General features: G+C 37.0%; 1 protein-coding gene across 6 annotated transcripts in view; it reads right to left on the bottom strand.

The window, feature by feature from the left end:
* Positions 1 to 26,993, bottom strand: part of csmd3b (CUB and Sushi multiple domains 3b) — a 373,951-nt gene that overhangs the window by 68,456 nt on the left and 278,502 nt on the right. For all 6 annotated transcript variants that reach the window (XM_026288598.1, XM_026288599.1, XM_026288600.1 and 3 more), the window contains exons 32-39: positions 9,279 to 9,392; positions 8,579 to 8,674; positions 7,424 to 7,627; positions 4,647 to 4,771; positions 3,645 to 3,741; positions 2,174 to 2,278; positions 770 to 888; positions 557 to 626 (exon numbers count right to left, since the gene is read on the bottom strand). In XM_026288598.1, coding sequence (XP_026144383.1) covers positions 557 to 626; positions 770 to 888; positions 2,174 to 2,278; positions 3,645 to 3,741; positions 4,647 to 4,771; positions 7,424 to 7,627; positions 8,579 to 8,674; positions 9,279 to 9,392 — 930 coding nt within the window. The remainder of the gene's footprint in view (positions 1 to 556; positions 627 to 769; positions 889 to 2,173; positions 2,279 to 3,644; positions 3,742 to 4,646; positions 4,772 to 7,423; positions 7,628 to 8,578; positions 8,675 to 9,278; positions 9,393 to 26,993) is intronic.

The following is a 26,993-nucleotide window of genomic DNA, read 5'->3' as shown; positions in this document are numbered from 1 at the left end:
TTTACTGGTCATGTTTGTGTTAAAAAAAGATTGATATTTATTTGGAAAAAGGTTTTGGCAGTGACAAAAAATGTACACATGTAACTCAGGCTAAGAGATGTCTTTGCCCTCTGAGTTGAGCAGCAAGCACCCGGAAAGGAGTGTTAAAAAAGTCTTGCATTCAGAATGTGTACGAGCAGCTGGGTGGTAAATTATTAAGATGGGTATTTCAGAATTTTCAGCTTGGCTGAGGCCAAAACAGTTGAAAAATGAATGCAAACACTGAAACGTAAAAGCTCTAGTTGGCTTTCACTTTAAAAACGGCCCCATAAATAAACACCAGATAATCCATCACAATATTCTATAGTGTGATCGAAAACTCTGCCACACTCTGCATTTTAGGAATGGAATTAAATAAAACCTGCTGGGACAGGAGAAGAATTTAGGTGGAGATGATGAATCAAACTTCAGGCTAAACTCACATAACCCATCCTACAGCCTTTTATTCAACTGCTGATGAAAGGGAATCTGAAACTGAGGAACACAATCTTCCACAATCCATTTCATAAGACCTTACCGAGGCAAAGAGGTACTGGATAATTCCACCTCCTGACTGGTCCAGGCATACATGTGATATGAGCATTTCCCTAGATGAAAACAAAACAGATCAATATTTTCAAATCATAAATCTGTGCTCGCAGGAATATATGACAAAGCTGTTTACGAAGAAGTGATCAATGCAAAAAATAAGTCAGATGCACTGTATGTTTAAACTACACACAGGCCTCACCTGTAAAGAATATCCTTGCTCACACTGGAACATGACAACATCTCCCACCATGTATCGATCCCCTACTTTAATCCCATAGGTTGGAGTCTGAGGCTCTGGACATGTATCTAGGCCAATAGCTGTAAACACACAAAACCGCTGCAATAATCTGATTTATAAAAAATAAAAAAACCCACAGAATAACACTGACAGCTGCTGTGTGCAAAAGACTTTAGGTTGCCGAACTGATAAAAGGATGTATTTCAGCAAGCCTGTGTGGATTTGGTGTGCTGGTATATGAAAACATGGTTAGAAGGACTGTTTTCTGGCTAATTATTTTATGGATGTAAATCTGGCTCTGTTTTGTGTGGAACAGGTGTCTCTCTCTGGCTCAGCACCTGCAGCCATACAGATCATTTTGCCAAATTCTGATATAAAAATATATCTATTGGCTGGGACCTCCTCTTTTTTCATTGCCATTCTCCCCTTTGATTTCTATCTGTTGTATCTATCTATCCATTCATCCGTCACTGCCTCTTGGGTCTGTCTAGCTATTGTGTCTGTCTATTTAGGTCTATCTGCCATTTGTCCATCCATCCATCCATCCATCCATCCATCCATCCATCCATACATCCACGAGTCTGTCTTTCTATTGTGTCTATCTATTGTGCCTATCTATCTGCTAACTATCCCTCCTCCATTTTTTATATCTCCATCCATGTCTATTTGTCCACCCATCCATCCATCAGTCCATTTGTCCATCCATGTCCATTTGTCTGTCCATCCATCCCTCAATCCATCTATCCATCCATCTTTCTATTGTGTCTATCTAATGTACATGTCTTTCTGACATTTGTCCGTCCATCCATCCATCCGCGAGTCTTTATATTGTATCTATCTATTGTGCTTGTTTGTCATTTGTCCCTCTATTCATCCTTTTATCTATTCATATCTGTCATTTGTCCCTACATCCATCTACCAGTCTTTCTATTGTGCCTGTCTATCGGCAATTTGTAAATCCATCCATCCATCCTATACATCCATCTGTCTGTCTTTCTATTGTGCCTGTCTATCTGCCATTTGTCCAGCCATCTGTCCATATGTCTGTCCGTCTATCCATCCATCTATCCGTGACTCTCTTTCTATTGTGCCTTTCTATTGTCCATCCGACTATGGTCCATCTATCCATCTATTTGTCCATCCATCCACCCATATTTTAATTTGTCTATCCATCTATCCATTCATTAATTCATTCAATACACATTACGTGCACAGAAAATTGAAAATCTAAAGACTTTCCCAAAAGGTCAAGGTATAGGGTGGGGTTGTACATGCAGGCTTTATTTAACACAGAGTGCCCTGTTGGATTCGGTCATTTGAAAGGAATCAATAGAGTACTGTTGTAACGCTGCTGTTGTGTCGTACCTGTGTATTCCAGATGGAAGCCTGCTGCTGACACACTGATGTCTGACACAAAGTTCAGGTAGAGGTTGTTAGATGTGCTATTCAGGAGCTGAGGAATGGTGGTTCCTGATAAAGAAGAAACTGTGTTATGCATGCAGTGGACAGCAGAAGATTATGGAAACCTGTAATTCTTTACTTTTGCAGTCAAAATCACATTAGCTAGGGTTGAAATAAGAAACAGATAAAGTGGATTACCAAGCAAGACATTTTGAGCATATCAAAAGACTTTCATTAATGGGAAAATCTTAAATGTCCATGCTGTGATGAAAAGTTTTGGTACACCTGTTAACATCTGTATTGTGACACTGGACCCTCAGTGTTTTTTTATATTTCCAGCCGTTCAGTTAAACTATTAGGTCAACTTCTGAGCTGCTGGAACCATCTCAATTACTGCTCCCGCAGTGCAGCCATAAAAACCTTGACTGTCCCTGAAAGCAAGACAGTCACAGCTCCCAACAGGACACAATAAAGCAGTGTTTCCCATCCTCCAGGAAAAGTCCAGAAACACTGTTCCAAGCACTGTACACCATCTCTTGATGACAAGAAGACCATTAAGCCATCAGGGCTCAGCAATGACAAGCTGTTAGCATCAGTACATTTTTTCTGGCCGCACTGTTTACAAACAAATAAAGTGCTGAGTGGTGAGGTGCAGTGCCCATTAGATGTGCTGCCAGACATAGCAATTAATTAGCTAGCCAAAAACAGCATGATGTGCCTCCTCCAAGTTTCCTGGCTCCAAAAATTACAAACGATTGACTTTCTTCAAGGTGTGACTTAATTAATGATATCAAGTTCTTGCGAGGAATCTCTGATGTTTTCATTTTAATTCATTTTTGGTAAAGACTAAGAGCAAAGATCATTTTGTTTGGATAGAGGCATTCCATTACTCCTAATGTAATATTCCTGTAATGTTAATTAAGACCTGAATAACACAAGCTTATTATATGGTTTTCTGGAATACCTGATTCTAATTGGTCAATAATGGCAATCTGCCGTGAGATATTTTAGAATAATAACGTTCACCAGGGGACGCTGTGCAACCAACCGCATTACTTAGGATTACAAAATTTACCTCTATCCACAGCAACACTAGCCCAATCTTTAGTCTATTTCTAGCCCCTTGTGAGCTTATGAATAATTAAATATGATGTTAAATTAAAATAATCAAAATATAAATAAAACATACAAAAATGTGAAATATCTTATTTGTTTACCTGCATGTCCTGTGACCATTAACTGACTTATTAAAGTGTGGAAATATTAAATATTAAAATATTACAATGTTGTAAAAGCTGGGGGAAAAAAAGTTTGGGAATCCCTGCTATATAACGATGAGGGTCCTCTGGAGTGAAAGAAAATATGTATGTGCAGGCAAGAGATATCAATCTCAAAACAGGGAAAAGTGTGTATTTTCCAGTAGCTGGACCCTCACCTGAATAGCTGCCCAGTCTGGGTGCATTGTTGTCTGCGCCATCATAGAAATCCAGAGAATCCCAGTTATGTTCCGTGGCAAAACTCACAACTTGGATCTGATTTATAAATTAAGCAAGCAAATGAGTTAGAAGTGGTAGAACAGAAGAACACAAGCTACAGGAGCAGTAAATCTAAAATAAAATCGTACAGGTAATCATATGGTTTTAATATAGTAACAGTAAATGTAACCGTTAATAATAATAAAGGTTTCTTGAGCATGTAACCAGCATATTAAAATGATTTCTGAAGAATCATGTGAGACTGAAGATTGGAGTAATGATGACCCAGAAATAAAATAAATGAATGAATAGATAATAAATTAAAACGGACAGTTATTTTAAATTGTAATAATATTTTACAATATTACTGTTACTATATTCTGAACAGGAGTATAGGTGTGAATTTTACACTGTTTCAATACAATGGTTGCTACAACACGTAGTTAGAGACTATGACTACAGAGACTTTAAATGGCTTTGACATAATTGTGAAAATCATTTAAATATATACTGAAGAATTTTATTAGCAAAACAATCCACATTAAGAATATTATTTTAATGCAGCATTAAAAATAGAAACTGGGCGACTGTCAACAGAAGTCAAGGCACACTGCAACAGATGCTTCTGGTGCAGACAGCTTCCCTGATTACAACACACAAGGAGAGTGATTTTATTTATTTATTTATTTTTTTGGAGATGAGTTGCTTGGGTCCAGTGTAAACACTTAATGCTTCATCAACAAAATTACTACGATCAGAAAAAACAGGGAAAGTGAAGAAACAGACTGCCACTGAAGTTTGTAGAACTGTACTCCACATCATTTCTAAATTAAACATTGCCTTTATGCATAATTAATTAGACATTAAGAATTCCCTTTATTGTAGTTTAAACTTTTCCATCACTGACACTTCTTGTCTGGAACATTTAATTTGAGGAACTTCAAACAAGCTCCTCCACTCACTTGGATTCCAGCTCCCTCAGGAACAGACACCTTCCACACACAGTTGAGATTGTTATCGTAGGGTTCCGGGTAACCTGGGGACAAAATGGTCCCCTTACGCATCGTCAGTATCCCTCCGCAAGGCACTGCAGCGACGAATCAAAAGACAGGAAAGTGTGTCACAATGAGCTTTAACTTTCAATTAAATAGAAGGAATTCATCAACCTAGGTACAAAAGAGAAGCAACTTTTGATGAATAATCAAAGCTAGCTTTGCTGTATGATTACTCACGACTAGGCCTTGATGCCTTCCCGCCTTTAAAAATATACTTGTTTTTTTTAAAACTGATATTGAGTAGGTGTTGCTATGCTCCTGTAATCAGCTTCCAACTAAGTTTTCATTTAGGTAAACAAAAAATAATAATTATAATAAGATGAAAATTTTCATTGTATTATAGCACAGAAATATAGCAATGGATGTATATTGTTACATTTATGAACTTTGTGTTCCCTTATTTGGTCACCTTCCTCCTTGTTTTGGTTTATTGATTATTCCCCACCTGTCTCCAGTTCCCTCATTACCTTCTGTGTGTTCAAATACCCGTTCTGGTCAGTTCCTCCTCGTCCGTGATTGAATGTGCATCTGTATGTGAATGTTAACCTGAGATCGGATCGGATCGTATCACATCGTATTGTAAACGTAATATATTGTCTGTATTAGCCTTCTTCCTTTAGTAAACTCCTCATTTGTTCCATATCCTCCTCGAGCACTGTAGTCTTTCATTTAGCACAACACCTATTTCTAACATATATGACAAATCATCAATATCTGATAGGATTCTTGAAAAGTTTGTCACCATTTACTCACCCTCAGGTTGTTCCAAACCAGTTTGAGTTTTTTCAGTTGAACACAAAATACAAAGATGACCAAACAGGTAAGTCAACCATCAACTGCTTGGTTACCAACATTCTTCAGCAGAGTGTTTAACAGAAGAAATAAACTGATTTGGGACAACTGGAGGGTAAGACAATGATGACAGAATTTAGATTTTAGGAGAACCTATAAAAAGCACAACGTAGCATGGATATATAATGAAATAATGTCTCATCTCTGCCACAGAAGAAGCTATTTTTTTCCTGTTTGCTGAAGTGCTGCCAACTGTTGTCTATAGCAGCACTAGAAGCCACAGACTGGAGCTGTCAATAACAAAGCACAGACTGCTATCTGACTCTGGCAGGGCAGAACTGTCTTTGTTATCCCATGCTTGGGTAAGATGCTATCTGTCAAGGACAAGAGGATAATCTAGAGGTCAAAGCCAATCACTTTGTTTAAACAGCTACGAGCAGGTAGGGACATCCTGATTGATGTGCCACGTTGATGTGCTGGGGGAAAAAAAAGCCAAAATGGAGCGGGACAGAGAGCATGTAGAAAAAGGGAGGCTAGATATGGAGCAGGGCTCAATATATCTGTGTCAGATTCTTAAATTATTAACCAAATTCACTTCCCTGCAATTTTGGGGTCATTCATTTTTAACCAGTGATATATAGAATGCTCCATGTGCTCAGGTAATCATGTGAAGCATCACAGATAGCTGACCTTTGAGGCAGAATACACCGAGATGAGCAGAGAAATAAAACAAACTGTGACACGATAAAGCAGATGTCTGACATAAGCATGGTTGAACATAACAGAGGTGTGGCTACTGAAAAAAAGAAAATGAAAAAAAGACTGTGACTGTCTTGGCAACTGTTTGAACGTCTGGTGGCAACTCATAAAAACACACTAGCTATCATATTATTGTACTGAAACACTGGAGGAAACAAGTTTTACTTCAGATTTTGTTTAGATAAGATTTAAATGGATAACATCATAATATATACCAATGTTTAAAAGTTTTCATTGTTAATACCGTTATTCAGCAAGGATTTAATTGATCAAAAGTTTACATTTTAGTAAAAAGTAAAAAAAAAAAAAAAATGCTGTTCTTTTTAACTCCCCTATTCATCAAATATCACGGGCTCCACAAAAATAATTAAGCAGCACAGCTGTTTTCAACACTGACAACAAGCCAAATTGTTTGAGCACCAAATCAGCACATTAGAACGATTTCTGAAGGATCATGTGACACTGAAAACTGGAGTAATTGCTCCTGAAAATTCAGCTTTCCCCTCACAGGAAATTACATTTTAAAAATATTAAAATAGTAAACAGTTATTCTATTGACTCAAAGAAACTTGAAACAGTGCCTGATAATAAATTAAATTGCACCACAAATCACATAATATAAAGTTATTATTATTATACTGTATATATTCCATTTTTAGTCTGCTATTTCAACAGGACACTAACTGATTAGCCTGACTGCTTAACACGCAAGTTACCTAGCCGATTGGCCTTGTCATACTACATTTATCTTAGATATGTCTGCATAGCAATCCAAAATCTTCAGTGAGACAGAAAGAAATACTAGCAGAGAGACCATCAAGCAAAACAGAGAGAGCTGGCTTGTTAAATTTACACCTTTTATATTACTCTGAAACTTGAGTAAACAGCTAAAGAGGTGTCTGTTTGTATCATGATATTTTGGCTTTCACAGGGACGCTTTGTCAGCATCAGCCTGTTTTCTAGTGGTAACTGCAACGAAATCTGCTTAATTAACTCTGCTCACCTTGCATTTTGTTTTTGGGTGATGTATCATTCAGCTAACTATGCTTGGTTACACAGCCAAATGAAATGTGAAAACAAAAGACCACATCGATTGTACATCGCTCTCAGGGGCTGGCGAGGTTTGAACTCACCAACACAAGTGGGCAACGTGTCGTTCCACTGAGCCAGAGCATCAGGTACGGTTTCACAGTGAATGGCAGTGGAGCCGTAGAGCGTGTAGCCCGGGTTACACTCGAACATCACTGATGCGCCCACGGCGAAGTTGTTGCCAATGCGTTTGCCGAAACGAGGCTCTGGAACAGAGCTGCACTGCGTCGCACTGGTCCTTGGTACGGCTGTGACAGGATTGTAAAACAGAAACATAAAAGGAGTGCTTTTTCGTTTTCGACTTGACTGTGGTTCAATGCTTTTGAGGTGGAATAGCGGCAGAATTTTATTTAATCCAAAATAAATAAATAACATAGGCATCGGTTAGAGTAAGACCTTTATTCAATGTAAACATCATCTTCCTTTAGACAGACTGAATTGGAAACTATCTTACCATCCACAGTAAGTGGAACAAACACAACTTGAAAATGTCAGGCCTTGACCTGCTGAAGAATTCTGGATTCAACCGGTTTCCTTTGCTTGTAACATAGCAGATATCTTTTTAAATGGCAGTTTAAATCACTGATAAACTAAATCAAACACTTACAGTGTATAACTGTGTATCTTTAATGACAAAAAACCCTCATCAGTCTAAAAGGTGGAGAATATGATAATTAAACTGGAACAGACAGGTTTTTGGACTTGTTGTTCAGTCACTTAGAAGCTGAGTCAGTTTGATTGACTCCCGAAGTACCAAAATTAAGACGTGTGGGCGAGGGTTAAAGCAGAAAAACACAGGACGTTACATTTCAAGGTCCTGTGTGGCTCCATAAAGATTTTAAAACAATGTGTAGTTATTGCTTTCATTTAAAAAGTGAAATGTTGAGCATAACACAAATCAGAAAGCAAAGTGATAAAAAAAAAAAAAAAAAACATTGTAAAAACGCTAAATACTGTACCCTGGGAAAAAAAATTTGTATTCCATGCCACATTTAGTAAAGAAAAGCTACACCAATCATTATGATACATTCAACTGCACTAAAATAAATGTATATATATATTATTATACATTATTACTATATAATTATGTTTTGAAATCCAGATATGAAATGACCAGGAAGTATCAAATATATTATCAATAGTCTTTATAAATAGAGTAAATATAAATACATATATTTTTGATAGAGCTGAAAACTGACCTTGGTAGACAAAATGAAAGCCTTTGGCAGTTTCCGGTCCAACTGTAGTAAACTTGATAGTTATTTGATTTCCTGTACTCAAGGGCAACGACTCGCCTGGAAAACAGACAGGTAGTAAATAAATCTTAAAATTGCATTTTGGAATGATCTGTACATTAAAAAAAAACTAATAATAATAAAAAACTGCACTGCACTGAGAATAATTTTAGCTTCTTTTGGCTTCAAAAGCTTCAGATAGAGAAGTATATTTGCGGATATTACACTCTCATGTGGCTGTTCAATCAAATGGCAATAACTGCCTTTCTGCTAAAAAGCCACTGAAGGATGCCTCTGTTTAATACAGGATGGTCCAACAGATGTGAAGAAAACAGATTATGAAGTAAATGCACAGAATTTGTTCTGCTACCAGAGTGGCAGTTCATTTTTTTCTTCTTCCATGGTATTTCTTTCTTCTTAAATTGACCATGTCTTTGTTTTGCACCAGGATTTGTTTTGTAATGTTCTAAATATATTTGGTGTGTTGAAGCTATGGAATAGATATCAAATGACTTAACGCAGTCCTAAAGCACAGAAAATGCAACACCAATTTTTTGTGCACTTCCTTTATGTTTTGCAATAAAAATATCACATCTGAACAATGGCTTGTGATGAATGGTAATGCGGCCAATTTGAAGTATGTAAATATAGGTTTGAGCTTTACCTGAGTGAGACCCAGAGAGAGAAGACAACAGAGAGGACTGCTGTGTTGGCCCATCATAAATGTCCACAACATCATTCAAAGACGTCTGGAACAGGACAAACTGTCCAAATAGAACTAAAGGGGGGAAAAAAGGCAAAGTGTCAAGATACTGTATTTCATAAAATATTGGCCAAAACATGACAATTACATTCTGTACATGAACCCAAGTGACCCCTCAACTGTTAAGATCCCAGCTGGAAGCTTACAAGCTGCAAATGTGTCTTGAAAGGCTTTTTGCCTGTATTCTTCATTTACTTCACACATATTTAGATTCCCAATTAGATGCCACTAAGTACTTGTACGCAAGAACATTACGCATTTTAAACCAGTGAGAGCTCTTGGAGGTAATAAGCCTGTATGTTTATTTAAATCTTTTAAATTGGCTATCATGCTGTAACATCTCCCCATTATGTGTTGGTACCATGCTGAGTGCTACTGTGCATTGGTTTTGTCCTCCACTGGGCGCACTTGTTACAGTCTCATTTGCTGTCCGATGCTTTGATGTTTCCACCATTAGGGGAAAATCATTAGTATGCTACTCATCATCACTACATCAAATCCCCACTCTACAGTATATCTTAAGGATTAGAGAAGATTGAACAAAACATTGTACAACAACCAAAACTTTGAAAAAAAAAAAAAAGTACGCATTTGGATTCTACTAATCTCATTTGCATCTCTCCCTAGTTGTCATGGTGAAATTTATATATATATATATATATATATATATATATATATATATATATATATATATATATATATATATATATATAAAGGCTTTAAATATAGAAACCTCAAACATCAAAATGCAAAAATTAGTTCTGGGCACAGATACAGTTGATTTAAATGGAGTGAATGGACAGAGATTTCATGGCCACTGCTGTCTCAGACTACATCCTTAACAGTGTCTTTGAAATCTGGCACAGATTCGAGTGATTCACCAGGACTCTGAGGATTGATGGAGCGCCTCATATTCTCAGCATCGCTACGGTGTGATTAAACAGTTCTCTGCTCAGTTATACAAGCATGTAATCAAACTCTTGCAGAAACCAAATCTGAAAAAATGATCTATTTGTCATTGGAGGTAAACAAAGAGCTTGATTACCTGGGCCTGATTGGCTTCATTGGAATCCCATACAGTGGCACCTGCTGCACAGTTCTGGACAACAAATTGAATTTTCCACCGGTTTGATTTCACTGACTAACATCAAAAACAAAGTGATATTGGTCAGTGAAATCACTGGAGAACTTCGTTATACCTCTATGTCTGTAACCCATTTCTCATAACTGACTTCCACTTGCTCAGGAAGGCAAAAACTAACAACAAAGCTGTATACAAATGTTAGGAAACACTGAATCAGGAAACACTATTTTAGATGACGGCAAAACCAGACCAAACCAAACAGTTCCTGCCTTTGCAGAGTGTTTCGGTTCTCTTACGAGGTTTAATTTCAATTCGGATGCTACCATAGATTGCAGGTGCCTATAGGCAGTAGGCAGATTTCTACATTTGGGATTGAGCTATAGTGTGAATTGTAGGTTCAAATTAGGCTGTTATTGAAGGTGACTGCAAACCTTCAAAACGAAAATGAATCATGGCTCGTCAAGTCTGTTGCCAGTGTGTGTGCTGGGAGTAGACTTGTCCCCTATGCCTTTGATAAGAACAATAGAAGGGAAGATAGCGACGGGCCTCAATGCATTATTCTTGAGTTTCCCCATCTCCAAGGCTTTAGTGATGCCAAGACAATTACCACTTCATGTCAGAAAACAATTGTGCCCGTTAAGGTTTCGCTTGCGTGCACCAAACAAATGGGCAAATGAAAAGAAACAAATCAATTTGGAAGAAGAGTGCAATGATATTGTGCCAGGATACAGTTTATTTATTCATTTTATAATTTGAAACTCAACAAAAGACGGCTCCCTTTTACGCAACTATTAATAATGTACATGGCTTAAGTAGTACACGGTTGTAATCATACTCAACCCATTATAATTACATTAGGCCAGGGGTCACTAATGCATCGCTTTGCTACTCTGGGAAAGTTTTAAATATGAAGACAGGGTGACATCTTCGTCAGGGACAGCTCTTGCATAGTGAAGCTGCGAAAAACTGTGCTTAAAATGTACTGTTCTGGGACAACAAAATGTAGAGTAACTTTTCTGTATTTATGTAATATTCATATGACATTTAAATGTAATGTCAAAATGCATTTAAGTAGCAGAACTCAAAATAAGTATATATATTTTACAATAAAATACAGTCAAGTGCAAAATGTGTTTCAGAACTAAACAGTTGCACTAAAGTGCATTTTAGTAGAAGAACGGCTCATAATAAGTATATATTAACATGTTTCAGATGTCAGACCTTACAAAATGACATACTTTAAGTGGATTTGGAGATGCCCTGAGTGCACCTGCGCCGTGCACTTTACACTTTCCATTTAGAACTTTAAAATAGGGCCCTAAGGAGTCAGAGTTCATTAATTCTCGACATATAGCTCATCTTTATCTTCTTAATGCCATTGCTTAAACTTCCTTTTGCTTCCCTGCAGCCTTTTTTTGAGAAGTGCCATTTGAAGCTGGATGTGTGCATGACATGTGAGCAGTGCTTCCAAATAAAGCAATGGTCTGTGCACCTCTGTGAGACTGACCGGAGATGAAATAAAAATAAAAAACCTACAAAAACTAGATAAAACGAGTGGATGCACGAATCAGTATTCACAGCTCTGATAGTTTGCACACTCCTCCAGCAGCTCACAAACAGAATACTAATTGGGCAGATTTCTATTTATAGTATTGGCACTTTCCACTAATAGGGTACACTTTGTGTCCCATCATTTTAAAAAGAATGTAAAAGTACTCTAAAGCATTAGATGCAAAAATTTTGAGGTGGAAGAACTATTAGATACACAACCATTCAAAAGCATTATTATTATTTTTTTTTACAGAAATTGATGTTTTTATTAGGCAAAGATGTATTACATAAATCAAAGTTGAAAGTACAGATTTAAAAAATAAAAAAATCTAATAAATCCTGTTTAACTGTTTTATTCAAAGAATACAGAAAAATGGGTAAAAATGTATATGAATATTTAATAATATAACTACTGTTTTAATATTTAGCATTTTGAGAATTTGATACTGGAAAACTGATCCACCCTAAACTTTTGAATGGTATTGAATATTAGATAAATAAACTCTTAAACCAGCTGATTAGAAATTAGAAATTGTCCTCTACATTTGCTTTTGTTTTAATCGTTTATTAATTTAACTTTATTTTATTTGATCATTTTCTAACTGTTAACTGTCACAATCAACATTCTCTTTTTGTTAACTATTTGTCAATTAATAAAAAAGAGATCCATTTTGTACTGTTTTCCCGGAAATAGATTTTTTTTTTTTATGTTTTCATGCACTCATGTAGGGCAGAAGCATTCGGATGGTACAGTATTGTTCAAAATAATAGCAGTACAATGTGACTAACCAGAATAATCAAGGTTTTTCGTATATTTTTTTATTGCTATGTGGCAAACAAGTTACCAGTAGGTTCAGTAGATTCTCAGAAAACAAATGAGACCCAGCATTCATGATATGCACGCTCTTAAGGCTGTGCAATTGGGCAATTAGTTGAATTAGTTGAAAGGGGTGTGTTCAAAAAAATAGCAGTGTGGCATTCAATCACTGAGGTCATCAATTTTGTGAAGAAACAGGTGTGAAACAGGTGGCCCCTATTTAAGGATGAAGCCAACACTTGTTGAACATGCATTTGAAAGCTGAGGAAAATGGGTCGTTCAAGACATTGTTCAGAAGAACAGCGTACTTTGATTAAAAAGTTGATTAGAGAGGGGAAAACCTATAAAGAGGTGCAAAAAATGATAGGCGGTTCAGCTAAAATGATCTCCAATGCCTTAAAATGGAGAGCAAAACCAGAGAGACGTGGAAGAAAACGGAAGACAACCATCAAAATGGATAGAAGAATAACCAGAATGGCAAAGGCTCAGCCAATGATCACCTCCAGGATGATCAAAGACAGTCTGGAGTTACCTGTAAGTACTGTGACAGTTAGAAGACGTCTGTGTGAAGCTAATCTATTTTCAAGAATCCCCCGCAAAGTCCCTCTGTTAAAAAAAAGGCATGTGCAGAAGAGGTTACAATTTGCCAAAGAACACATCAACTGGCCTAAAGAGAAATGGAGGAACATTTTGTGGACTGATGAGAGTAAAATTGTTCTTTTTGGGTCCAAGGGCCACAGGCAGTTTGTGAGACGACCCCCAAACTCTGAATTCAAGCCACAGTACACAGTGAAGACAGTGAAGCATGGAGGTGCAAGCATCATGATATGGGCATGTTTCTCCTACTATGGTGTTGGGCCTATTTATCGCATACCAGGGATCATGGATCAGTTTGCATATGTTAAAATACTTGAAGAGGTCATGTTGCCCTATGCTGAAGAGGACATGCCCTTGAAATGGTTGTTTCAACAAGACAATGACCCAAAACACACTAGTAAACGGGCAAAGTCTTGGTTCCAAACCAACAAAATTAATGTTATGGAGTGGCCAGCCCAATCTCCAGACCTTAATCCAATTGAGAACTTGTGGGGTGATATCAAAAATGCTGTTTCTGATGCAAAACCAAGAAATGTGAATGAATTGTGGAATGTTGTTAAAGAATCATGGAGTGGAATAACAGCTGAGAGGTGCCACAAGTTGGTTGACTCCATGCCACACAGATGTCAAGCAGTTTTAAAAAACTGTGGTCATACAACTAAATATTAGTATTCCCAGAATATTCCCCTTAAATATTCCTAAATCCCAGAAAAAAAAAAATGTTTGTACAAAATAGTTTTGAGTTTGTACAGTCAAAGGTAGACACTGCTATTTTTTTGAACACACCCCTTTCAACTAATTGCCCAATTGCACAGCCTTAAGAGCGTGCATATCATGAATGCTGGGTCTTGTTTGTTTTCTGACAATCTACTGAACCTACTGGTAACTTGTTTGCCACGTAGCAATAAAAAATATACTAAAAACCTTGATTATTCTGGTTAGTCACATTGTACTGCTATTATTTTGAACAATACTGTATGAAAGTATGTATGAAAAGCATCACTCACATGCAGATTGTTTTCATCATGCTATGCGCTCTCAGAAAGGGCTTTGGCTTTAATTCGCCATTTCTGCACTGCACTGCACAGCTCCCAACCACTGCAGAAGATTGGCCTTTTCCATACATTCTCTTACGCTTAACACACTCTGACAGATGCTTACCGGCTGCTATGGAAATGAGGCCTGTGATTATTTCACACCTTTTCCCTCTTTTCTCATGACTTACACGATTCAGAAATAAAAAATAGCTCTGTGGTTCCCTGCCTCTCCCCCTGTCTTTCCATCTCTGGAGCTGGATTGGATCACCATTTCAATTTGCTCTCTGAAAGAAACAGAAGTGAACGGGGAGGGGACACACCTTTCCTTCTCCCCGTGACAACTCAGGTGGAGAGAGGCATGATTTCAATTTACTTTCTTTAGCATAATCTGCAGTCTACCAGTCCTGCAGCGTTCTTGCAGTTAGAGCAAAATAAAAGTAACCCTTGATAGGATCACCCTCAAAATACCTCACAAGCGACTTGAATAATGAGATTAATGCTAAGGTAATAGTTTAACCAAAATGTTGTCAAATTTACTCAACCCAAGATGTGATATTTTAATTACAGTCTTATACAATGAAAGTCAATGGGGTCCAAAATGAGTCCATTATTGCACAGACAACAACGGTTCATAAATTCTTTAAAATATCTTCGAGTTCCAAAGAAGAATACAAATTTTAAACAGCATGAGGGTAAATAAAAGATGACAGACTTTTCATTTTTGGATGAATGATCCCTTTAGGAGTTGAATAGAATATTGATGCCTCAAAGCAGAGTTTAAAAAAACTGAACTCAGATCGTAAAGTCATATGTTAAATGTTTTGCGCCTGAAGCATGACTCGAGGCTAGGTTAATATTGGATTAGAGATGGCTGATCAAGTCATCAGTTTATATTAAGTCCAATAAAACCTTCAGAGGAAGTGTGAAAATGTTTGATACATGAAATTACAACGAAACCGGGATGTCCAGTCACATCGCACAGATGATAATAGCCAATAACCCAATATCTTTAGGGTTCCACAAAACTTACTGTACAGAAAAATGCTATTAAATGTGAGTGATCCAGCTAAAACTTTTCCCAGCATGCTAAGTGCTCCTCCATACATAAGCATATGGAGTATAAAGCATAAATGACTTCAAGTCCTTACTAAGTTCATGGAGAACTAATAAAGACCTCAGCTAATACTCTTTACCTCAGAAAAGTACATGATGTGAGGCAGAGATCTTTCCTTTCCTGCTTAATTAATACTGAGGGTACAATAAAGCCGGGCTGCTACTGAAATACAAGCACAGCACGCCAACACTGCACTTGAACCTCAGGCTTAGATTTCCATCTCAGTTCAGGGGTTTATTCAACTCAAAAGGCCCTGGATTAGATAAACCCCCTCAGTCAAGTCTGCAAAGAGGTCAACACAGGAGACAGGAGTGGACAAATCTGCTGATTTACTTCTTCCCTCAGGAGACATGTTCATCAGCGGCTCTCCATTAGTCTGCAGCTGTCCATCTTTGATGTGATAAGAGTGTACAAGCGGCGGAAACAACTTATGAGGACAGGGTGGGATATGTACCTATGTCTCAGGTAGATGTGAAGAATTTAGAAAGTTTAGGTGCACTCTTAAAAATGCTGGATTGAAAACAACACAGTGCTGCTTGAAATATGGACAGACAATGTGTTCTCAGAAGTAAGTCTAAGTCATTTAACCCAGCATTGTTTTTTTAGAGTTTATTGGGTAGGTTTAAGGGATCTAAAATACAGTCGTGCAGAATAAGACATTAATAAGCAGTGTTGGGGAATGTTACTTTTAAAAGAAATGCATTACGATATTGCGTTACTCCCTAATTATGTTACTTTGTAACTTTTTATGGAAAGTAATGCATTACGTAATTTTTGAGTTACTTTTCAGAATATGATACAGGAGAAGAAATGACAACACTATTCAGCAATTGCAAAAAAGAAACACGAATGGATTTCACAAATCATTATTGAATTGGATCTGCGAAAGGTCAGTAAAGAAATGGAATTAAATACATGAATGATCTTCGTCTTATTTAACATTTATTTATGGCAGATTTGTATAATATTCTGAGTTTGCATTTGAATTTTTATTCATTGTGAGGAAAACTGAATCAGTTTTTATGCAGATGAGATGAGAAAATGCATGTTCATATTTGGTCTAGAACTACAGTAACATTGTGTTCACACAGGACACACAACACCTCTGCATTCACTCCCGATTTCTCTCAACATGGCAACACAAGAGCTGTCAGTCAATACATGGAAACAAAGTAACCTGAGTTACTTCTCTGAAAAAGTAACTCTGAAATTTCTCACTAAATTAAAAAGTAATGCGTTACTTTACAAGTAACTTGCGTATCTTGTAATAATATGTTACCGCCAACACTGTTAAGAAGTGCTTTGTTAGCACTATTAAACAGCTAATATTCTAGTAATATCAAATAAAATAAAAGTTAATAGTGACAATTGGTCCCTAAACTAAAGAGTTACTACAATTCACAACTACAGTAACCCTGGCTGAGGTATAAAGCTGGTGTTTTTAAGCGGCTGTGAGGCATCAACACTGCTTTAAAATGATGGTACTGTTCAGATGTCTTGTCTTTGAAAGGCAAACATTGCTTTAGCAGACATGTGCTGTTTCCATGGAAAGTAATGGTCAGATCATAGTTGCACTAGATGCACAAGTAAGAGTTAATGAGCGACACGTGCACACGCACCCGGGCCATACGGTTCATATGGCACATATCACTGATCAGTATGCTGTCCGAGCCTCTCCATGTCTTTGTTCTCTTATTAGACTCTCTCCTTACATCGAGGGGCTTTCAGTTAGACTCAGAGGAGAGAGGTCACTCAAGTAGAGATTTATACCCCAGGGCCATCTTCTTGCTCGGGGCTAGAAGGCAGAGGTCTTTGCTCTGATTCCAAGCACACCTGTCTGGATTTGCAGGCATGGGCTGGACATCCGCCTCACACATCAATGCCTGGTCCCACAGGGACAGAGATGCTCTCGTACAATCTGCCAGGATCTCTTTGAGGTGGGAGATTCCAGCGTGTAGATGAGAAGCTAGCAAAGATGAGACATACACACATGTGCAACATTCACTGTAGATCGACAAATCAGCAGAAATGTGCAAACCACAAATTCGACACCTCAAAAAATGATATTCTTTCAGCTATGCGCTTCATATCTGTATCCAATAACGCCACAAAGGTTTAGGGTTTGTTCTGTCTCACTGCACACATGGAAAAACCATCCTGTAAACATGACCCCAAAGCTATTTCCCCTGCATATGAATAATTGATAGATAACACGTATGAACCCTAAACCCCTAGTCAAGTACACACATACACACACACACACACACACACACACATCCAGACAGGAATGAAAATACAGCAAGGTAGTGAAAAAGCACCGCCACCTGTGCACCTGTTATCAGTGAAGGATGTTCTATCTGCAGTGCTGTGTGCCGAGGATAGATAGCACCTTCCCCGCTCACCACATGGTGGGGACAGAGGAATCAACACATGCTGCACACAGATGTAGAGAACTAGAAAATAGAGGGGAGTAGCTCTAAAAGTATGTTTATATCTAAACATAGATATTGTAGCATGTGAAAAGATTGTTCTTTTTGTCATTATATTAAATTGAGGGAGAAACAAACACTAGAGGAAACTCTGGCTATTCAAAGTAAGCTATTGGTGTGTGTGGTGTAGTGGTTAACCTTCATAGACCCAATGATTTATACATTTACTAAATAATGGTTAAAAATACATAAAACAGTAGCCAATTAACTTGCATACATATATACATTTTTTTTTTTTTGCAAAAATGCAACAATGAATGTTCCATCTCAATATTTTTAGGAAGTAAAAAAAAATGGTGTTAGTCAAATGAAAGCGGAAATGGTACAGGTGACAAGGAGCTTTAATAGCGTGGTCAGATGAAAATGAATGCAGTAAAAATGAATTTTCCTGTACTGTGAGCCTTTATAATGTGATCATAGCACATGCTCTTCAATCACATGCTCAAACATGGCTCTGCACAGTGTATTGTCGTCAGTTAAGTCAGGAAGTTACCAAAAAGGCGTTTAAAGCTGCTTTAAAACTGCATGCATGTATTTGTTCTACAGTATATGAGCCTGATGTCTTTGAAATGCAGTAGTTTCAAAACTGTCCTGAATCTCCCCAGCTCTATCTCCCTCATCTAACACACCGAAATCAACCCGTCAACTCATTAGTAGAGACTTTAAGACCTGAAGTGGGTCAGAAAAGGTAGAGCTGTGAGAAAATACGGTGCATGTCAGATCATGTTCAGCAGCAGCAGCTCTTAAAGTTAATTGCAGCCAAAAAAATAAATAAAATAAAAATAACCCAGCTTCTGTGATGTCTGATAATCAAAGAAAGAAAAAAAGAGGAAATCAATAACTTCTGTAGTTTTAAGGATTCATCTATATTTCATTTTGAATTGAGTGTTTTATAACTTATATTTTCTTTGAATTTCTATATATTTTCTACTTGCTAAGGGCACAGGTAGCTAAATATATTATAATGGTTTTATGTAAGGAATGTTTTAGGTTCACGTAAATTAGTTATTTTTTAGCTAAGACTTATACGTGTTTAAATTGATAGCTCTCAGTTATTTTGTATTACTGAATGGCCATAGTAAATGGTTAAATATTATTACAAATAAGATTTCATAAAGACATGACTGGTATCAGTGATATTGGCCTTCGGTCATAAAGATGCCATTTAACAAATACAAAAACCAATATATAAATACTATTGCTTCTACATTCATTTGAAGATTGTTAATGTCAATTTAATGTTATGTGGGATTAATTGTGATAAATTTCAGAAAAAAAAAAAATCAATTTACTGCACTACATACAGTACACTGTATAAGGATCAGTAATGAATGCATACTTTTATTCAGCAAGGATGTAGTAAAGTAAGATAGTAAAGACATATTGTTAGAAAAGTTTGCTGTTCTCTTTTAACCTAATTAGTGTACCCTTGAGCAAGGCACTTAACATGATGTTGCTCCAGAGTTTAAATTCTTCGTACCATTGTCTCTCTAAAAGGTATACTCCAAATGACATAAGATAAAAGCATTTACTGATGACAAAACTTCAGTTGTGTTTGTTTCTGCTGCTATACCATGCTTTGACTTTTATCTATAGTTAGACTGACATCAAGATTTACAAATTAAATTTTTGTGGTCATAGCTACAAAACTGAACTTTTAGCACAGTAAGGCCTGGTTCACACGGGACGATTTTAAAATAGTCGGCCGATTTTCCAAACCTGAGAGACCCCACACATGGCGATAAAAAATCACGGGTCTAACAATTTTGGTCGTTCAGTGTGTGGTGTGCAGGCACACGGCAATATCAACACATCACACACAAACCGATTTGACTCCCGAGCATTCCCAGGTCAGACGGGAAATCTTGCAAAATCCCTCGAGATCAAACGTGACTTCAGAGTAAACAATCATGGCGGACGAAGAGGATGCAGTGGCCATAGTTTGTGCTTTGTTTTTAACGGAAATAAAACATAAGAAAAACAAGAAAAGGCGATGGTCAAAGAGGTGGAGACAACGCGAGCATGGACTATACTTGCTACATCATGATATGGAGTTAGTTGTAGTTTTATCTCATATAAATGTTAATACGTACTACACAGATTAATATCCATTGAAATAAACGTTCATATATTCGTTTCCATGTACTCTGGTGGACTGCAGTTGTGGATGCAGTTATGCCCATCGACTTTATTTGTATTTGTTATATTATATACGCCGGCTGTTTTGATTTTGTTTCCCGGTACTTCCTCACCGCCTCGTCACCTCGCTTTCTGATTGGCTACACGCCACAGTCCACAGGCTGCGTGATTGTTTGTCCTCAGGGGACACCACACATGAGACGAAATCAGGCCAGATAAATCCAACATGTAGGATATCCCCGATTTGAGATCGGAGCGGTCCCGACATTCTTCCGAGCAGAGGAGAGCGGTCTTAACACACCACACACGGCAGGAATATTTGATCAGATTATTTTACGATAATCGGAGCATCCTAAGATTGTCGGAAGGGGTGAATCAGGGCTAAAATCGGTCTAATTATCCTGCCGTGTGAACCAGCCTTAAATCAAATAACTGTATTGGACAGATGTGTACTTGTGAACTGCATACGTAAGCTTGCAATTATCAGTGAAGACAGGCTTGTGCTGTCTTACTGTGCATCAGAGCACTATTCTGGTGGTGTAAGCACTTAGATAATTATAATGGACCTTGTCACCCTGCATGGTCAAATAGATATATGCCTATTTCCTTCAAATGGTACGGACGTATAACCTTCACTGTTTTCTGACAGAATAACATATGCTTCCCTGCTAATTACCTGGACAATAGCCATGATGGCGTCAAGATTGTGCATGTTTACAGGTGCACTAACCCTGACAATCAGCTGACAGTAACCTTGATGACTTGAGTTAACAAGGCTAAAAGTCCTTGAGGTCTGGAGATCACATATACAAACAAAAAACAAACAAACAAATAAACAGATGTAAATAATGAACAACACCAAAAATGTAATAAAAAATGGAAGCTTTCAGAAGCTTTTAAAATGTAATTTATTTATTTATTCCTGTGATTCCAGCCATTACTCCGGGCTTCAGTGTCTCATGACAATTTTAAATATTTCCTATTATTATCAAATGTTGAAAACTTACCATTCAAGCTCAAAAGACCTGCATTTGTTTGAAGCAGAAATATTTTCATACATCATGCTGTTCAAAATCCATTGTTAAATAAAATTATTAATTTCTTTATTAAAATACTGAATCCAAACTTTTGAACAGTAGTATATATGATAGAACTGAAGATCTTTGCCTGAACCTGACGGGACCCGACGTTTAACTTAGTAAACGGTCATGTGATGAGTTTCAATTAGAGCGAGAAAGATGCAAAAAATGGATGCTGAAGAGATGAAATGCAGGCTTGCCTCTGGCGATTACGTTTTGGTTGCACCAGCAACTAAAGCAAAGTCTGAGGTGTGGAAAAGTGTTGACCATGTGCATAATGAGAATAATGAGCAGGTGGGTTATGTGAAATGCAAAAAAACATGCGTTGTGGCTGGACTGTGGAGAGAAGTGGTGAAGCAAATCCAGCGGAGCCTTAATCTTAATTTCATCATTGACAAATAAACATTTTAATTTAGAATTTATCTCAATTTAATTTGTTAAGAAAGACTCATTTTCATTGGCACGCTGGTCTATTTATAGGCTAAGTGTATGCTTATGTCTATTTAGAGTGCTGAAATTTTACGATGTCGTAGAGGGCTTATTTTATTTCTTTCTTATTTTAACTTTCAAGTGGCCTATAGCCTACGTTAGTCATGAATAAATTAGGTTGAAACAGGTATAAATGGCTCATTCTTGACAAAAGTCAAGGAGCTGTGTGCGTGTGCACATTTGAATAATGTCGGGCTGTAAACTGGCTCGGATTTTTAAAAAGCTGTCAATCAAAATGTACTTGTCGGGCTCGGGCCCTGTTGGGCCTTTACAGTTAGGCCCGACAGGGCCCGAGCCCGACAGAATTTGACCCGAGCCATTGTCAGCTGATTGTCAGGGTAAATGCACCTGTAAACATGCACAATCTTGATGCCATCATTGCTATTGTCCAAGCCATAACTACAGCTCTAATATATGCAGACCACATTAACTTCGACTTTTGTTTTGCAAATACATTTATATTCACAAGAAGACTTAATGCTTTGATCCATTTTTGTCCAGTCTGTTAAAATATTTGTACAAACTCATCTCACAGCTATCAAAGATCATTAGTAGCTTACTAAAAAAGGAAAAACTGAAACAAAGTGAAGCACCACAACCATCCTACCGCTTAGATATTAATTTGAGAATTACTTTAGGAAAAGGCTGTGCTTAACTGCCCATAGCTAACGGCAATGTCAATAAACGGCACTTTTTGCCTGCTTGACTGTGATTTACCAGAGGAGAGAACTTTAGCACCTTAAGTCTGACTGGAGTCAAGAAACACAACAAAAACATTATACAGAGCCCTGGCGTTCCTCTGCTTTCTCTTTCTCCCTGGTAAATGAACTTTGCCTTGACTTCTGCTCTGTTTTGATGTTTTGGCTCAGGGGCTTGCAATTCCCAATTCTCACAGGCTTTAGAATAGCTTTGTAGAGAGAAGAGTGATCCCTTTCCAAAAGAGCGTCGATGTCAAAGACATAAAAAAAACGGACTGTTTTGAGTGTGTGTTTGTGTTTATACTGAGGTCAGAGTCAGTCAGGGGAAAAGCCATTTAGTTGACTATTTCAAACTGACAGCATGACAGAAAATGTAGAAAGTGTAACTGGCCTAATGGTCGCCTCGGGCATTCAAAAAGGGAGTTTATTTAATATCTCAATGTGCATTCATTTTGAATTGCTACGTTGCTGAAAGTCATTCTTATTTTCAACACCATATGAAGGTACCCCAAAGCAAATTCCTTATGATCAACTGAAATATTGAAATATTAATATGGTGTGTTATGCTACATCAGTACACTCGTACATGTCGTCATGTATCCACAAAAAATAAATAAAAATAAATCAACAAGCATCCTTAAAAGATCAGTTAAAAAAGGAATTGGCATAAAGCGGTGTGTGTGTGTGTGTGCAGACCAGTTCTCAATATTAACTAGTTGTTTATTAGCATATATATTAATAACATATTGGCTGTTTATTAGTAATTATAAAGCACATATTCTGCTTGAACATATTCTAAATCTACATATTAGAGGTGGAAAGTAACTAATTACAAATTATTTTGTTACAGAACTTAAATACATTTTTACATTTGTAAAACTGTATACTTTAACTTGAGTAGAATAAAACTAAAGTGTACAACCTTGCATGCTGGGGTGGAGCCTTGTGTTTCAGCCAATAACAGATAGGTCTGACTGGGGTGCAAAACCAATCAAAACTTCCAGTTCAGCCATGGGGGCGAGGAGTTTAAAATGCGCTTTGCCTTTGCTTTGAGTGTCTATCACTGGCGTTGGCGTTTTGAATCAGCATTGTTAGGGTTTCAGTATTTTAGTAAATGTGAGCTATGCTCTGATTTTAAATCATAATTTTTGTCAGCTCCTGAAAGGGGTCATACCCTTGATATTACCAGAGCACACAGCTGTATAAATAAATAGAAACTCGGTTGATTGAATTATTGCATAGATGGAGCAAGAACAATGTAAGTGTCTAAAATACATGCACACAGTTGAATGGTAAAAATTGCCCTCATTAACAGTGCAGTTAAACTAAATGTGCAAAGCTAAAATAACCTCAACATTAAAACAACAATGAAATAAGAGCACATGCATTTTTACGTGAATCTGGCTTGATAGATCAACCATGATATATCTGTCAATCAGATGCATTTAAAAACACAGTTCTGTGTGCATGCTTTAGATGTGTGTGTACATGGGTGAAGAAACAAGATAGTCTATATGTATGACTCGACGATTTATTGATATCCAAAATGAAATGATGTGAACATTATGCTCTACCACTGTTCCTGTGGCTCAGTGATAGAGCATTGCACTAGGAGCGCAAAAGGGCATGGGTTCACACGGAACACACATATTGGTAAAAAAGAAATAATAAAATGTATAGCCTGAATGCACTGTAGTCTGCTAAATGCTCAAGTGTAAATGTAAATTACGGAGCTGTGAACACTCATGCAGTGCATGTTTCATTCATACTCGAAGCCGGAGGGCGCTCTCGTGCAGAAAGTCCAAACCGGTAAGTAATAACTTATTACATGCAGGAAATCCCTAATGGATTGGAATGGACAAAGGCATCATGCTATTGCTGTAGCAAAAAACAGGTAATTTCAGGTAATTTCGAGGTAATAAATATAATATGTAAATAATGCAGGGCTAATTGGCATAACATTTAATACAGTATAGAAACTTATTGTGTGTTTGTATAAACCGATCTTCCGGTTAACCCTGTTCCTAATGCTCATATATGGCCTCATTTTGGGTGAAAATAGAAAAATAATAGTACAGTTCTTTGTAACGCAGTAACTTTCCAGCAAACTACATAGTCATATTATTTCTCAGTACTTTTACTTGTTCTCAAGTAAATTATTCCATAGCAATACTTTTACTTGAGTAAAATTTCTCAGTACTCTTTCCACTACTAATATATATATATATATATATATATATATATATATATATATATATATATATATATATATATATATATATATATATATGTGTAAAATATTAATTTAATTGTATTATATTATATACACACACCCTTTATATATTTATATAATTGGCAAAACCCATTATATTTAAAAAAATAAATAAAATTTAACTGACATTTAGGTGGATTTTGTGGATGCTTGTATGCTTGTTGATACACGCGCACACACACACACACACACACACACACACACACACACACACACACACACACTGTTATTTTAGTATAATTGAGATGTCAAATATTGCCTTGGCAGCTAAAATAATAATGATTTAATTTTAAATCAGTAAATGTTTATTTAATTTCAAGTAATGAAAAGGTTTTAATTTTATTCTTCTACTATAATAAGCCTGATACATAAATGTATACATAAATGCACACACACACGCGCAAAGACATCATATAAATGTTTCAATACAACTAAATATTAAAATGTATACCCAGGGGCCTAATGACAGAAAAAGTGTATTTTGCAGCTACTCACTGTTATGGTACAGGCTTAATGGTGAAACCAGATGCTATGGTTAATCTTTATTTTGAAGCTAATATCTGTCTTTCGAATGAAATATGATTTCAACTGAAATACAAATGACCATATCTTGGGCCTTGAGCAGCCAGCAGATGATTCAGAACTACAGAAAACATATTAATAACGTTTCATTGAGAAGGTGACATGGCTGCTAATGTTACACCTACGAAGTGCCTATTAACAATGCCTGAGGCGACCAGACTGAGCTTGTCACATAATAACAACGAACACAGGAGTATTTGACTAATGCATGATGCACAGCATATATTTAAGTCCAACGTAAGGCTCTCGACTGATTAAAGCTTCAATGTTAAATTGAAATCTGCAAGACAAGCTAACAGATAATTAATGCTCTGAAGTAAAACTAACATCTCGCCGAGAGGCGGCCCTGATTACTTCTTCAACATGCCACTCTGCAGCTCCAACACCCAAGGCTTAGTGCTGTTTGGCAACATAAATGTTTACTATCTTAAGCTGTGAAAACCATGCTCACTCATGCAGTGCTCTGATCAACAGTTAAAAACACATTATGCCCACTTGTGTAGCTTGCAGAAAACGGTTTCCAAAACACCCAGGCAGTAATGAAGCTGTAATTGAAGGTTTTGACTTCAGTGTGGAATATTTAGCAGACAGAGATCATCAATTTAGATTTTTTCCCCCTGACCCCCCAACCATTTGCAAGCAAGGATTCCCCTATATACTTGTATTGACTGCCCGGGGCCAGCGGGGGTGGTAGGAGCCGCCGGGAACATGGGGTGGGGGTGCATGCTCTGAATAATGCATCTCTCAAACCAAACCTGTCATTGTGTGAAATATTGCCGGCATCATTCTTTGTGACAGAATAATGAAACATAAAAAAAAAAAAAGGCAGTGGAGTGCTGCATTTTTAACAGAGGGCTCCAGATCCTGCCCTACAGATCAGAGCCGATGGAGGAGGGTACGTCTGTGCATATAGGTGCACATTTGTGTTCGTGTTTTCGGGTGGTGGTTTCCCTCTAAAGATCACAAAATCTGAAGTGATTGGGCACCCAAATGATCATCGAATACAATGTGCATTTGTAATAATTACTATTTCTATTGCATTTTATTGCATAAAATAGGAAAAACATCTTGACAGTGGATCTGTATATTAAAAAAATTATTTTGAGCAATGAAGGACTAATAAAAAATACTTTTACTCAGCAAGGATGCATTAAATTGATCAAAAGTGACAGTTTCAATCAATCAGAAATTTATAAAAATCTGCATGATGGTTTCAATATTGGTTATAAGCACAACTGTTTTCAATATTTGAATAGAAACGGTTTCAAGATTTTACAATATTACTGTTTTTACTGTATTTTATTAAATAAATGCAGCTTCAATGAGCATACAAGATTTCTTTTTATGCAACATAATCTCACAGAACCAGAATGGTAGTGTACAGAATTTTTAAAGAAAAACTATGTGTAAAATAAGTACTGTAAATCCAGCACATTTGTGCACATCACTGCATTGTAGTCACTGAATCTCTACAGTTCTATCTATACTCACTTCTGCTTAAACACATTGCCTCCAGAAATCTGCAATCAGTGCAAAACTATGCTTCATGGTATCACTAAAAAGAGGCACAAAATTCCCTTCCTGAATCTTCACAGTCAGTAAACCTCAATGGTAGAAAGATCTTCCCAACGGCATCAAGAAACACACAATCCCTTTTTACCTTCAAAA

This window comes from Carassius auratus, chromosome 19 (genome assembly GCF_003368295.1).
Source record: "Carassius auratus strain Wakin chromosome 19, ASM336829v1, whole genome shotgun sequence".
NCBI classification, from domain to species: domain Eukaryota; kingdom Metazoa; phylum Chordata; class Actinopteri; order Cypriniformes; family Cyprinidae; genus Carassius; species Carassius auratus.
This window is presented reverse-complemented; position numbering and strand designations above follow the sequence as displayed.